At 40.7% G+C, this 11,570-nt stretch overlaps 1 protein-coding gene across 1 annotated transcript; it reads right to left on the reverse strand.

Annotated features, from left to right (window-relative positions):
* Positions 1 to 1,092: 1,092 nt before the first annotated feature.
* Positions 1,093 to 9,507, reverse strand: LOC138636699 (equilibrative nucleoside transporter 2-like). The gene is made up of 12 exons (XM_069724843.1): positions 9,470 to 9,507; positions 9,301 to 9,382; positions 8,543 to 8,694; positions 8,281 to 8,420; positions 7,425 to 7,559; positions 6,875 to 6,972; positions 6,277 to 6,352; positions 5,877 to 5,986; positions 4,610 to 4,718; positions 3,852 to 3,937; positions 3,290 to 3,486; positions 1,093 to 2,943 (listed from the first exon to the last, which is right to left on the reverse strand). The coding sequence occupies exons 1-12, from the start codon at positions 9,505 to 9,507 to the stop codon at positions 2,832 to 2,834; spliced, it is 1,335 nt and encodes a 444-aa protein (XP_069580944.1). The 3' UTR covers positions 1,093 to 2,831.
* Positions 9,508 to 11,570: the final 2,063 nt, after the last annotated feature.

The following is an 11,570-nucleotide window of genomic DNA, read 5'->3' on the forward strand; positions in this document are numbered from 1 at the left end:
CGCCTGTCGGCCTGACCTCAACCTCGTTGCTCACTTACCTGCTGCCTGCGTGGATCCACGGAGATCACCAGAGGAAGCCAGGCTTGAAGTCCTGAGTAGTTCCAGAGATCAGCCAGTTGACTCACCTGTTGTCCAGTGTCGATGCAAAATGCCAACTAAGAAATGCAAAAGTAGCTAAAAAAAAGAGACACGATGACTGTAAAGACAGTAAAATTGTCCTGAAGTGGCTGAGGAAGACCACGACCAGATTATGTCACTACAATATATACAGCTGATGATACTGCTGTCAATCAGCTTCCTCAAGCCTATTTCGAAATGAATACCACTGACAGGTCAGGCAAATGAACCAACACATGTCAGCATCCCTGTGTGACCTTGTGTTTTGACCTTTGTTTCCCCAGACCTCCTCTCCTCAGGTGTGCTGTCATTCCCCTGTTTATCGTGGTGTGCCATGTGCTTTGTGTTTTGGTCTGTGTCTCTCCACTTCCTGTCTCCAGTAACCTCCCATGGCCACGCCCCTGATCATCCTAAACAGCTGCAGACAATCGAGCTGATCACCACCTGCAGGTTGACACACCGGTTCTTCATCCCACTAATCACCTCCCGATACTATGTCAACCCTGGTCCTGCAGTCCTGAGGTGTCGGTCCATACTGTCAGCTACGTCCACTCACCCGCAACCTGTGGCCAGTGCTTCCAGCCGTCTGTCCTGGTGTCTTGCCGTGGACTACCTCCATCCTGCCTGCTACCCTGCGTTGGACCTCGGGAGATCACATAGTGGACCTGTTCCTGCGCTACGTAGGACCTCTGGAACTGCCCGCCCGCCCGCCTACCGTGTCTACGGTCCAACCCGATCCTGCCCGGACCAGAGCTGAGCGCCGGGACGCGCCTCCAGCTGGCCTGCCTGCCCCGCCCCCGCCCCCCGGTGAGAGTCGGTGGAGTTTCCCTCTCGACTCAGGAAGAAGAGAGAGAGAGGAAAGAGACATTAGGCTCATAGACACCAGTAAAATAAAGACTGTTCTGTACTTGAACTCGACTTTGTGTTTGCATTTGGGTCCATTCCTGCCGCACCACATAACAACACAAGGCTGAGTGACACTTTGAACATTTTATTATAAAAGCAAACGGTTCCATTAATAATAACTGTCATTTAAGAAAATATCCTGAGTACAAAACATACAAAAAAAGTCATAAGCAAACAATAAAAAGGGTTTTCAGTTATAAGCAGTGTTTGGCTGTACGTAGTTACAAGTAAGGCGCTACAGGACTATTTTTTATTTCCAATAACAAGTTGTTTAATGAATTGAATAAATCAAAGAATAAAGATTCAGTGATAAAATCACATTTAACCCAACAATGGCTAAACAACAAGTGTATTTAAGTCGTGGACAGCAGGTGACGAGCAACAAGCAACTGTTGAAACTCGTGGTGAGATATGTGGTAGATGAAACGTTCTCCGCGGTTCTCGGGGCAACAGAACATTTGTGTGCTTTTTATTTAACGTGTAACTTTTATGGATTCAAAAGCTGGAAAAGAGAAATGATAGCTGCACATGCAAAGTCTGAATTTTTAGTAGCAAAGCATAGTTACCAAGGCAGTAGTGTGATGAGTTACTGTGGGCAGAGAGTATTACTTAAGGTAATAATAATACTTCTAAAACAAGTGATGAGAAATATACTACACTATGAGTCAGAAGCCCAACACTGCTTATAAGAATCTTTTTGAAGTTAAAAACATGTCCAGCAGTTTGACATAAAATACATGAATACAACAACAAATTTCCTGTTTGGAGACCGTTCCCCCAGTGGCACTCAAAGGTATTGCACTTTAAGTCACTTCCGCACTGACTTCATATTTCAGACCCGGAGACCTGCGCCTAACTTATATTATTAAATCTCTTATATTCGAACACATCATTTTCTTACATTTTCAAACTATTTTGTCCACACACACATTGTGTGCACCGCAGTGACTGTCGCCTAGCCAGAGTCTACCTGCAGGTGAGGCGTTTAGGGAACATGGTCAATTCTAGCATTCTGCCAAAAGCCTGCATGTGAGCCGTGGTGAGCTCTGTACACTGCAGCAACAGAAAATAACCCAGGTTACACTCCCAATCTAAACTGCATGAGGTTCTACACACTGCACCACAATAAAATCTCAACCTGTGGGAAACTCTGATCCCATTTTAAACAGTACAAATCAGTGAAATCCTATATTCAGTGCATCCAGTAATATAATGTAGAATATAAAAATCATCAGGGTGTAACTTCTGTGCATTATCATGTTATGTCTATTGAGATATGTGTAATCAGAAGGCTCTTTGTGTTGTAACCTGTTATCTTTCAGCAAGGCACCAAAAGCAGAAAAAGTTTGAGTTTAGCTGCATCAATAAATTTCTTCTTTGATTTGGGAAAGTTTACAACTAAACAAAAAAGTTTAAATTATTCCCAGCAAATTCACCACCTGAGACTGCAACCAGTGCAGAGCATCCCTTTACAGACCTCTTAGTCCACTTCACAGAAAAAACATATTCAAATATTCATTTGGAAATCCTGACCAAGATTGTTTTCATCTAAACCTAAAAGCTGAAATAATTCATGAAAATACTACGAGAGATACGGATGTGCTTAAACTGATATCGAAATATGGCCTTCAGTGTTCAGAACAATTAAATAATAGTTGTAACTCAGAGTGCTTTTACTCAGCTTCGTACTTTCTTCTTCTTTTACCAATGAATCCTCTCGTGATGGTTTTCCTTCACCTTGTTTGTTTCTGACCACATCTTCCACAAACGATCAGAACCGTTTCCTGACGTCTTCCCGCTCCAGCCGTCTACACCAGTTTTCCCAGCAGGAAGGAGAGAGACGCTCCGAGAGCCAGACCGAGAACCAGGAAGAAGGTCATCAGAGAGCCGGCCGTCTCGCAGTCCTTCCACCGCACCAACCTGACGGACGGAAACACAGTCACAGCACAAGAAGGACTGATCATCCAACACGTCTTCACAAATACCGCTTCCTGGTTCCGACCACATGACGCTCAGTCAGCCCGCTGTCCTGCATATCTACCCGCAACCTGAACACTGAATACCAAAACATGATTATCCTGCATCATGTTGTACAGAATGCCTTTTTGCTCTTTGTGTCTTTTATGAAGAGTTTGCACTTTTTTTTCTGTTTGTTTTATACGGTTTCTCCTTTAGTTGTTGACATTTTCTTGTTTTTTGATCATGGTTTGATTTGGGATTGAAATAAAAAATAAAAAAACAGGCGCTGTACTCCTTGAAGACTTACTGCGGAGCGTAGGCCATGCAGAGGCTCGCCAGATACCCGTTGGTGAAAGAAAAGAAAGCCATGATGATGACAAAGACGCAGTCGTGACTGAAGGGGGCGATCGGTCTGGAGTCCTGGATGTTACACATCATGAGCAGAGGGATGAAGACCACACGGGACAACACGGCTGCTGGAAACAGAGGACTCTCCTTCGACGGCTGCACAAACATCAACAGAGCCCTTCAGGAATCATTAAGACGACTGTTTGCAGCATCACAACCTACGAGGCCGACTTATTACAAATCAGACTAAGATATCACAGAACGACACAATCTGGAAATTCTCTGGTTTTTGTTTTTTGTAGCATTTTATCATAAAAGATCATCTTTGATGATTGATTAAAATCATATTCATTTGGATTCATTTCCTTCAATTACTCGTCTTTTCAAGAATTTTTCACAGGAATTCCACCAATTCAGCTTAAAAAGAAAAGCAACCCCTTTTTTATTTTAATTTTAATTTTTTTAATGAATATTGCACTTTGTCTTATCTCTGTATTTAAGTGTTGATGTTTCAGACTCACCCACTGGACGACAGACGGGGCGCTGCGACCGGCCAAGTCCATGATGTTAAAAACGATGAAGCAGCAAACACAGGTGAACACTTTGCCTGTTCGAAACAAAAATCTGATTAAAATACATTTCTGAAATCACTGATGTTTATATTTTAAAAACATGATTTTGTGTTTGACAAGAAAACACTGGAGTGTAACTCCTTCCAGTTTGGTCCGATTTAAAAACATCCTAAAAAATGTGAGTTAGCTGAACTTGTAAAAACAAGTTAACTAAACTTTATATATAAGGTTGAATCAACAACTTAAACTACACACTAACAAACATTACAGACTTTTGTTTTACATCTACATTTCCTCAGTTTGAAAAGTTAGTTCTGAATTTAACATGAAAATCGAACTTAACTTCCCAACGGACTAACTTTCATTGTGGTTCACATTGTTACTATAATTGGAAATAACAACGACTTTTTTGAACGTGCATTGAAGACACACACTGAAAACACTGGTTTTCCATATTAATATTATCCTCGAACTCCAAACTGAGGTCTCGGAAAGGTTTTCATTCCGAAAAATACAAACCAGGAAGTCTGTCTTTAAAATAAACTCTCAGCAGTTAATTCATTGAACTCAGTATTTCAGGTCAAAAGACTTGAAATCCAAAAAACTCGTGTTTATAAATTCTAAAGCGGTTTGAAAACATAAACCGGAAATTTCAAGTTGAATTGACTCGACATGAATAAGATGTTGCTGATGCGGTGGCGTCTCACTCCAGGCAGCGTTGTCCTTGTAGACCGTCTTAACTCGAACTGTGATGACAGGAAACACGGACAGCGTGACGGCGAAGACACACGTCACACACAGAGCCATCAGCCAGATCTGAAACACAGGAAGGTGTCCGTCAATGACAAGAAGGACGAGAAGCTCTGACATGAGAACAGTCGTGAAGATTATTGCAGCCGATAACAGACACTTCACAAGTGAAGACTTAATCTCACCAATCCCACCAAGGAGTTTTTCTTCCCTCTTTTGGAGGTTTTTCTCCCTTAAAAAGGAGGTTTTTTCCACCCATCTTATGTGGGAATTGTTGAATTGTTGGTTTCTCTGTATAATATTGTAAAGTCTTACTGTAAAGACTTTAATGTGTTAAGTGCCATGAAATAACCTGTGTTGTGATTTAGCCCTTTATAAATAAATTTTTAAAAAAAACATACCCACAACTGTCCCAATAAAAATAATGGCATTGCACATTCAACATTAAGAAAAAAAAATAATTCATGACATAAGTCATTGTATGACAAAAGTAGATGAAATGGCTAAATACGGGGAAGAATCTCAGAGAAAGGTTTCTGACATCAAGGACTGAGGCGGTTTGAGAGCAAAGAGAAGACAAATGCTTGGTGAGTCTAAATACATATGCAAACTAGAATTATTCAGCCTCTGGTTGCAGTTGACATCCATGTCTGTCCAGACTCATAATATATGAGGTGCAGGAGGAGATGTAAAGATCATGATGGGACCTGTAATGGACCCAAAGAAAATCCTTGAACACTGTCAGTGAGTCGACTTCCTCCATTCTCAGTTTAATTTACTCGACTCGAGAGGAAGCTGCACAATTCTCTCACTTATTGATCAACATTTACATGAGCTGAGAACTTTCATATTTGACAAATGTTTGCTCACTTGTATTCAGTCTCTCTGCAGGAGGATTTTATATCTTTGACCTCTGACCCTTTAAGGAATGTATTTTCCCCTTTAAGATTTCCTTGTTGGTGATTGTTTACTGACGTTGAATTGTCGTTAGTTATTTCTAGTGACATTTTTACTTGTAATGTGTTGGCTGTCAGATGTCTCTTCATCAGGTGAATTTAACTAATATTCTTGTAAAAAGTGAAGCTGGAACCAAACAGTCCTGGTTGTTGACAGATGAGCTCCACCTCAGTGGCACGAATTCCAGAGAACCTCCCTGATTGGCTGCAGACAGGAAGTGACGGGGTATAAAAGGTCGTGGTTTTTGGGAAGAAAGCTGATGTTCACCTTTTTGAAGACGTGCGGGACGGAGGAACGCCCCGGACCTCCCTCCAGCTCGCTGATGAACTTCTCGGTGGGCTCGAGGTTTTTTTCATTGTTGTTTGAGCCTTTTTTGTCTTTAAAAAGTAAAAAGATTGAGTGACTTAGTTAAACATTTAGACATTTGATTGATTTGATCTGATTGGAAATCTGACGATACCATTTTTCAGACCCGGAAGCTACGAACACTTTTATATCCAGTCTACAGTTAGAATAAACTTCGACTTCTTCTCCTGTTGGACCGAGGGCAAACTGCACACAACAATGACTCACTATCCCACCTTGTGGTAAAAAGTGGAATTACTCGGCAGGACGGACTTACATCAGCAAAAGTAATGACATGAAATAACACTGAATGAGAACTGACCTGTGCAGCTGAGAAGCTCCTTCGATGTCTCCAACTTATCAGACTGACTTCTGTTCACGTAAAAACGAGCAAATTCCTGCAGGAGAGAATGAACACTGTCAGAGGATCCTAATGTGGGTCCTACAGAGGCCATGAAATCTTCATGTTAAAGATTTAAACATTTGTCTTATGAAAAAGATCAAATTTAAATGATAAGAAGGGTTATTCCGGTACTTTGTAGGGTTCTGAAATGTGTTCTGCACCTGACATAGAGATCATGTGTCACAAACGTCTTACGTTCAATTGTCTAAACAAACGAACGTATAGATAAAATAACTGCAGGAAACAGCTGCGTTCCTCCTGTTGGTAAGTTGACATGTGGAGTCTTTTTAAGATGACACCTTGGTGTGAAATAGAATTAAATTAAAATCGCATTCATCATATTATTCATCATCTTACTTCCTAGCATCAGACAAGCAGTCGAGTTTGAGATACGAGAACATTTGATGTGTTTTCTCAGCACAACAGAATTTTCTCCCTTTTATATCAAATTGAATTTTTCAAAATACCAGTTAAATTTCTGCTTTAGGACTAATACAATAACCACAGTTGTGTTCACCAGGTGTGGCAGCAGCAGGTAGCACAGCAGAGTCCCCAGAGTGGCCACACAGGGAGTGATGAAGTATCCCAACGCAGCCGAGCGGCTGTCCGGTTTACCTGCAGACCAACAACAGACTCGTTCTCATCTGCAAACTGTCTGTTTTCTGTTATTTCATTGGATCTGGTCGCATTATCTTCTGTCTCTGTTGGAGATCTGTCCTCTCCGACCACACAGGATTTAACACGAAGGTCATTTCAACACCGGTATCGTGTAATTTAGCAGATTTATGTAAATAATATCATGAGTATAATACTCACTTTAACCAGCTGCAGCAGTAAAATGCTGCTTTACATGAATGCATCAGTAATAACAATCTCATGACATAATACATGACAGTAAATCGCTCACTGGAGTCGTTATTTTCCATTGAGTACTTTTGTTTTTAAGTACATTTTCCTGATTACACACTTAAATAACATAAGATTTTCATTGTACAGTTTGGTATTAGTTGGTTTCTACGTGAAGGTTTGAATGGAACATTTTGTGAGTGCAGATGTTCAGGACTCACTCAGGATGGAGCAGAGCATGGCGACGGCAGCGAAGATCCCCGCCAGACCCTGACCGCTCATAAACAGAGTGTTGTAACGGGGAGGAAACAGACCGACCACACCGAACAGACTGCCCTGCAGCACGGCGCTGAACGCTGCGCACACACACACACACACACACACACACACACACACACACACACACACACACACACACACACACACACACACACACACACACACACACACACACACATTAATTACATTCTGATTGACATCTCTTCAGAGCAGAGCAGTAATTAAAGCAGAGCCTCGACAGCTGTGAATCTACTGGGGAGCATCTTTATGTTTTGGGATCATTTAGACTTTATATATTTTATATAACCTTCCATAAAGCTGCACCTGTGTTTGCACCTCACCTCTCAAAGGCAAGGAACATTTGTATTTTCATAGATCTGAGTGCACGAAAGGAAGGCAAAGAGTTTCATCGAACCCGTTTAAGTTATTAGGGGATTTTTTTTCTTTAGAAAAAAACTATTTCCAATTATGTCTTTGTTTTTTGATAACCTGTGATCGTTGAGGTCTAAAGATTTTGACACAGGACTATAAAAGCGTTACAAGACGGACTGCAGTGGTGAAAATTTCTGACAAATTTGTGATTGATCAGATTTTGTAAACCTAAGCGAGTCAGCTGTCCTCCGTGCTCACTCGGTGGTCTCGGCTTGTTTCAGCCAACGTAACTGAGGTGAGACGCCTTTTCCACACTAAAGCTGAATTTGTCCCGTTGCATTCAACCCCCTGAAATCTGGGGAGCGGATAAAAAGAATCTACAGTTCCTTCCTCAGCAGGATCACGCGCTCACGTGCACGAACTTACTGTTGATGAACCAGATAGTTGCCATGGTGATGGAGAAGAAGGTGTCCGGCGGCATGGGGACCTGGACCAGAGCGGCGGTGAGGGAGAAGAGGAGGAAGATGACGAGCAGGCTGAAGGCCACACGGATACGCTCGCTCACCCTGCGGAGAACAACATCTTCATCATCATCATCATCATCATCATCGGCCAGCGGCGGCGACCGTGTGCCAGACCCGCTGACGGTCTGGTCACAGCCGGCGTCGTGGAGTTTTTCATCACTCACCGCTGATACAGGAAGGAGTTGAGCAGAGTGAAGAGCAGCAGCGGCAGCTGGGAGAGCAGCGCCATCCAGCTGTCGTAGTTGTAGTCGCCCGACGTGCCGCCTGACGTGCTGTTAGAGGTGACGTTCGGCCCGTTGAGGCGCTCATTGAAATACTTCAAGAGGAAGAAGAAGAATTCAACAACTTAAGAGTGTATAAAAGCATTAAAAAAACCATGTATAATGTGGGTCCATATGAAACATCATGGCAGCATTTGTTGACTTCTTTTCTTACATTTTTTGCATTACATCATGTTTTTAATTCTTCTTTTCAGTGTCTCAGCAGTTTGAATAGAAACTGAATGACTGGACGATAATTAAAAATGTTCTTCTGCTGGTTTTAGTCTCCCAAACATGAGGAAGCCTTGACAAAATAATCATCACAATAATTTATAACAGTCATTTATTATTACGATTCATCTAATAAGCATATTATAAGTATAATATAATAATAGTTATTATAATATAACTTTTTATTTATTTTATAAATTGCAATGGTTTACATGACAAAAACATAATTTTTTTTTGACTTGTACTAATACATTTTACAAGAGCGGGAAGAAATTAGCTGAAAATACAGATGCATAATATTTGACTTTGTATAGTAAAAGGAATAAAAATGCCAACTTCATCTACAATAAACAAGCAGCTTGTGGCTCCAGAGGACTTGAGATGTTCTGATTTAAAAAAACAAAGGATTTAATGTGACGTGAGAGTAAAACCTGCGAGGCGGTGATGAAGAAGTTCCAGGGCAGCAGACTGCCGAGACCGAGCACAAAGATGATGAGGCCGACAGCTTGACCCCTGGGGGACAAAACACAGCTCGGTCCAAGCACCACGAGCATTTCATGTTTTACGTTTCTATAAAAACGTTCCAGATGTGGCACTCACCGGTCGGCTGGTGGACTCTGGTTCTTCTCGTTCCACATCCTGACTTCTCTGTTTGGTTTCTGTGGAAAGTTCAAGAGAAGCCTCTAAATAAATAGAAACTGTAAGAACACAGTACGTGTGCTGACCGGCGGTCCACATCATCCTCATGTCCTGCTGCTCCCGTATTCAGCTTCTTTACTTAAATAAAAGGACCACTCTGGGAAAACACTGAATCTCTGACAAAGGAAACACTTTACAACACAATACATAACAAATGTGGGTAATTAGGAATGAATCCAGGAGTGTGATGATTCGTTACTTGAGAACAGACTAAGAGGCTCAGTGTTGCTTTACTGGGGCCTCCATTCAACATTTTACTGATATAAAAGTACAAAAGTGTTGTCAGCAAATATCCCAAATTAAAACTTTCAGAGTTTATGGTACATCATTGCATTATTATAATTATTATTACTGATGTCATAAAGTAAAAATAGGAGCAGCTAAGTTTATGTTTCGTTTTTAAAATGTAAAATTTTGCCCGCATCATCATCAAAAGGTTCCTGATGAAACTTTTGTACTTTGACTTGAGTAAAATTCTGAATTTAGACTTTTACTTGTGAATTATCATTATAATATTACTGTTAAATCACATGTTGAAGAGACCTGACTGCACCTGATGTCTAAGCTACATGGTGGGTGTGTCAGTTCCATGGCCACGCCCAGGAAACTATATAACTCCGCCTCCTTCGGCCAGCAGAGCAGCCTCTTTCCCTCCAAACACAGAAGAACAAAGAGAGGCTCAGTAAGTGAAAATGGACCTCTAATTTCACCTGTTCTTTCATCGTATTTGTTAAATATTTCATGTGTGTTTTATGTCTACTAAATGTCTAAGTTTATGGATGCATTAACTATGTAAATTAAACCTCGTTAATCGTATTTACTTACTCAATCAGCGATTTGTTAATGCTGACATTTGAGTTGATATTTAATGTAATTATTTGTCTTTGTTTTTGATACTTTCATTAAAGTGGCTTTCCCTGCTTTATACCCCTAAAAACTCATCTGCTCATCAAAATGACATATTTAGATGTTTCTTTTTGAAAAAACACAAATCCCCTGATGCCTTAAAGTGTCCTGGATGTAATTCTACACCTTCACTCAGTAGGCAAATCTATCAATACACAAATATCCCCAGCCTCCATCTCCACCCACCTACTCCATGATTGGATCAACCACAGGGATGAACTGCAAAATTACTGAAACTACCATAACATTTGAATGCATCACGTGTGACCCGACCTGTACAACTTTGTATTTGTATATTTGTATACTGTGACAGTGACAGCTTCCCTTTCCCCTGGGTATAAAGTACTGCGTTCAGTCCTCAGTGTGAGAGCTCCATCTGCACATGTTTCCATACTTGATACTGTGTGCAGACTTACACACTCAAAACACCAACTAAGTAGGTATGATTAGAGAGGAGGACCATGTTTTGGAGCCTGTTGTTGCTGAACAGCTGCGTTGACTGCTTATTTTACTGAGAATGTCTTATAGGATAAAAAAATAAAAAATAAAAAAAATGACACGTGGACATTTGAACAAAATTTTAAATTTGATTTTTCAGTCAAGAATCAATAAATACAAATATTAGGATAGAAATCAGGCCTAATGTCAATTTAAGTTCATTTTCGTAAGGAATATATGTATAAATGTATAATGTAAATATGCCACCATTTGTCCTCATATTTTCTTAAATCAACACTAAGTTCCTCCCTTATACACGTGTACAACCAGTTTGAGTCTCAAATGTCAGATAGCTTCTACCCCCTCATCCCTGTTTGTCTCATCACATGCATGGTGCAGGTTGACTCAGACATTATAGAAGCACATGGCGCCAATTCATTTCCTGCATTCAGCGGTGAACGCGCTTATATTCTCTTTTGAATAATATCAGACAACTAATACAACTAATAATCATTTTCTATGAGAGGTTGAATCCTCTGAGTAACATCAGCGCCTTTAATCCTTTTGTCAACAAGAGAAAGTCTCCAAACTAACTGAAGTGAAAGCCGCATTAACATCAATATGTACCCGGTTACTTCGGATGTTAAATATAATAAGT

This window comes from Brachyistius frenatus, unplaced genomic scaffold, assembly GCF_029030835.1.
Source record: "Brachyistius frenatus isolate BFR_SWC_R1_liver_20210118 unplaced genomic scaffold, ASM2903083v1 Contig_399, whole genome shotgun sequence".
NCBI classification, from domain to species: domain Eukaryota; kingdom Metazoa; phylum Chordata; class Actinopteri; family Embiotocidae; genus Brachyistius; species Brachyistius frenatus.

What these genes read in the sequence shown, in the direction of transcription:
- LOC138636699 (XM_069724843.1), bottom strand. Translation starts at nt 9,507, where the DNA reads ATGTGGAACGAGAAGAACCAGAGTCCACCAGCCGACCG. An exon ending in AACTCCTTCCTGTATCAGCG is followed by an intron (nt 8,421 to 8,542) that starts GTGAGTGATGAA and finishes TGTTCTCCGCAG; the next exon opens with GGTGAGCGAGCGTATCCGTG. An exon ending in AACTATCTGGTTCATCAACA is followed by an intron (nt 7,560 to 8,280) that starts GTAAGTTCGTGC and finishes GTGTGTGCGCAG; the next exon opens with CGTTCAGCGCCGTGCTGCAG.